The 2,887-nt window shown below is 35.2% G+C and overlaps 1 protein-coding gene across 1 annotated transcript; it reads right to left on the bottom strand.

Annotated features, from left to right (window-relative positions):
- Positions 1-4: 4 nt before the first annotated feature.
- LOC140966629 (tRNA ligase 1-like) lies at positions 5-2,821 on the bottom strand (the record flags this gene model as incomplete). The annotated part of the gene is made up of 6 exons (XM_073426885.1): positions 2,668-2,821; positions 1,964-2,029; positions 1,599-1,888; positions 1,204-1,311; positions 466-563; positions 5-43 (listed from the first exon to the last, which is right to left on the bottom strand). Coding segments are annotated over exons 1-6 (726 nt in total), but the record flags the coding sequence as incomplete, so codon positions are not given.
- Between the last annotated feature and the right edge of the window lie 66 nt (positions 2,822-2,887).

The following is a 2,887-nucleotide window of genomic DNA, read 5'->3' as shown; positions in this document are numbered from 1 at the left end:
CTGGAACAGCAGATGCTTTTGTGCTGCGGCACATGTCCTCAATCTACAGGGATAGGTATAGTGAGTTGATTAAACCAAAGTCCAGGATCACCAAAATCACCTACTATTCACTTCTTTTATAGAATAGCCCTAATGAAAATCTAAAGACAAGGAGACAAGACTCAGGGAATGTGGAATGAAGAACAGATGAAAATGGAGAAAAATGAACAAAATAGTCAGTATCCGATGTCCCATCTATATCTTCCAATGCCAAAAAGAATCTTGGTCGCAACAAGGAACACTGAGAAAGCAGCATTGAGATATCGAACATTAATATTTTTAACATAATATGCAGAACACAAACCACCATTCTGTAGTGGACAAGAAACTACCAACTCTCATGGAATGGGAATGTCGTGCAGAAGAAGTCACACACTTCACCATTCTGCAGGGGGAGACTAAAAATGAAAGATCTAAAAGTATCACCTGTCTCCAAACTTCTTCATTTGGCGCATTTTTGTCTGCAAGCAGAATAGAATATGGTTTCTTACGGCGCTCTTCAGAAACTTTCACCCAATATCTTCCTGTCACATTACATGATGCAAATTACACTCAAGAAAGATATATGAGAAGTAAGAGGTTTAGGTGTCACGAAAACAATTTGGCAAAGAAATTAATCTTTTCTTCAGGACAAATAGCTGCACAGAAATCTTTCAGCTCTGTTTACAATAAAAACAGTAATCCAGAGGTCCTTCGAGAATATAAAGAGGATTCGAAGACCTAATAAATAAATAAATACACACACTCAAACATCTCTGGTGTAATAATTTAAAACAGAGATTGTACGGCAAAATGCAACTTTTCCAATAAATCTCGGCATGCTCTTAGTTTTGTTCATATGCTTCCAAAAATCCCTTCAGTTGCATCTTGCATAGACGGATGCCTAAATGTTTGATCATAACAGCAAAATGCACTGAATATAAAACTAGAAACATGATTGAGAGTTTCTGTCATCCCACGACAACAAAATATCAAAAATCAGATCATATGCATATAAACACGAAAAACTTCATGTCATCTCTTTCTTAGAACAGAAATTTCGTGGTTGGTTTCTTATTGTTGAATGGTGGCTATTAAATTGTTGTGAACAAGAAAATTTCTTCATGAATACAATGATTAGATATCAAAAAAAATATAGAAAATTCTAAAATACTAACCAAATACCTTTAATAAGATCACCCATTAAACTACGAACAGGTCGATCATCACCAAGTCCTCCAGGGGCACCCAATATCTCTTTACAAAGGGCAGACTTAGCACAACCAGGTATTCCTAAGATGTATCAATTAAAGGTGCAGGTCAGAAAAATACAAGATTTAGATAAAGGAAATAGGAAAAACTTGAGTCACGTAATGGCAGATATTTTATCAAATCCAACAATAAGAAAACCAAACGACATAAATCGATTAAAAAAAACTATTTTAAATGGATCGTGTCGATGTCAAGAACAAGCATGATAATAGAAATGTTCCTGAATTCTTTTAGTTATGTAGAGTGGGATAGAAAGGTTACTAATAATAGCCATATATGCATCAGGAGTGCAGGATATCAGCTTCTACCTGGGAAAAAAACAATGAGACCCTCATCCTTCCTAACAGCTTCCTTCACTGTGTATGTTGGACTTAAAGGAGTTATTTCTCTCTCTGGCTCCAGGTCACCCTCTTCATCTTTGCCTCCCTCAACAATAGCCAAGAAATCTTCAGTTCTCACCAAATTTCCAGCGGATCCTATCAGAGCCTGATTAAGTGGACTGCGCTTTGCATACTGTTCAAGAAATGGCTCTGCTTCACTTAGATATGTGGATGAAGACAACTGTTTGTTTCCAAATTTTCTACAAATCGATACAGCCCTTGACGAAAGTTAAAACATCATTAAATACTGTAACGAAAATCCAGCTGGAAGGTTAAAGGAAATCCAGAAATACCATTCGTCCAGCATTTTGCTTAATTCTCTCTGCTTTGCAGCTGAAGTGTTCCATATCTTCATCTGTCTAGAATGACCACATAATAGTATAGAGATGTAATAAACTATATAAGTACTACAATATTCACATTTTCAAGAACATTGCTATCCTTGGCCCTGAACGCGCTCAACATTTTTACTTGTCAGAAATTCTGCTTTAATTCGAAAAAGAACAAATCATATCAAGAAGCAAATGCAACACACAACCTAATAAAATAAATCTGTCCAAATTTTGTTTCAAAATGAGGGTTCCAATAGACAGACAATGGTACTTCTTCCACCGCTATGTTGATATGGAGATTATTTTCAAATTAGTATATTGATATGGAGATTATTTTCAAATTAGTATATTATGTATAATTCTTCCAGAAAAAAATAGCCTAAAGCAAATACTCACTTATAATTGGTAATAAAAAGGAAGTCTCTACAAAAAGGTGGTATATGATTTTTAAGACGAGACACAAGAAGCTAAGCAACTGATGACACAATCATTCAAATCACTGTCTCAAATAAATAAAAAAAAAAAATCATTCAGATAATTCATCTTGAGCATATGCCAGATATTTGACAATTGCCCTCACACGCTTCCATGATACAAGTAAAGATCAATTGCAAAAATTTATAGTATAAATGCAACTGAAAAGTGAGGCCGCTAGCGAAACCAACCTCAGGTAGTAGGCTTTGTAAGCAGCTGGGCCTTCTTTAAAAAGAATTGACAAGCCATTTCGTATCAAAAAGGTCCTTATCTGTAAATTCAAACTATCAAGAAGAATTAAAAAATGGCCATTCATTGCTTTTCAAATCACTTTGCACTGTCGCATAAAAGAAGGTAAGACTCAAGCGAAAACATGACGATGTCAGAAAATTTCAGCCTGTTTGTTTCTGT

The sequence above is a fragment of the Primulina huaijiensis genome, unplaced genomic scaffold (assembly GCF_012295235.1).
Source record: "Primulina huaijiensis isolate GDHJ02 unplaced genomic scaffold, ASM1229523v2 scaffold207456, whole genome shotgun sequence".
NCBI lineage: Eukaryota > Viridiplantae > Streptophyta > Magnoliopsida > Lamiales > Gesneriaceae > Primulina > Primulina huaijiensis.
Note: the sequence above shows the minus strand (reverse complement) of the source record. Positions and strands in the feature narration are given on the sequence as shown.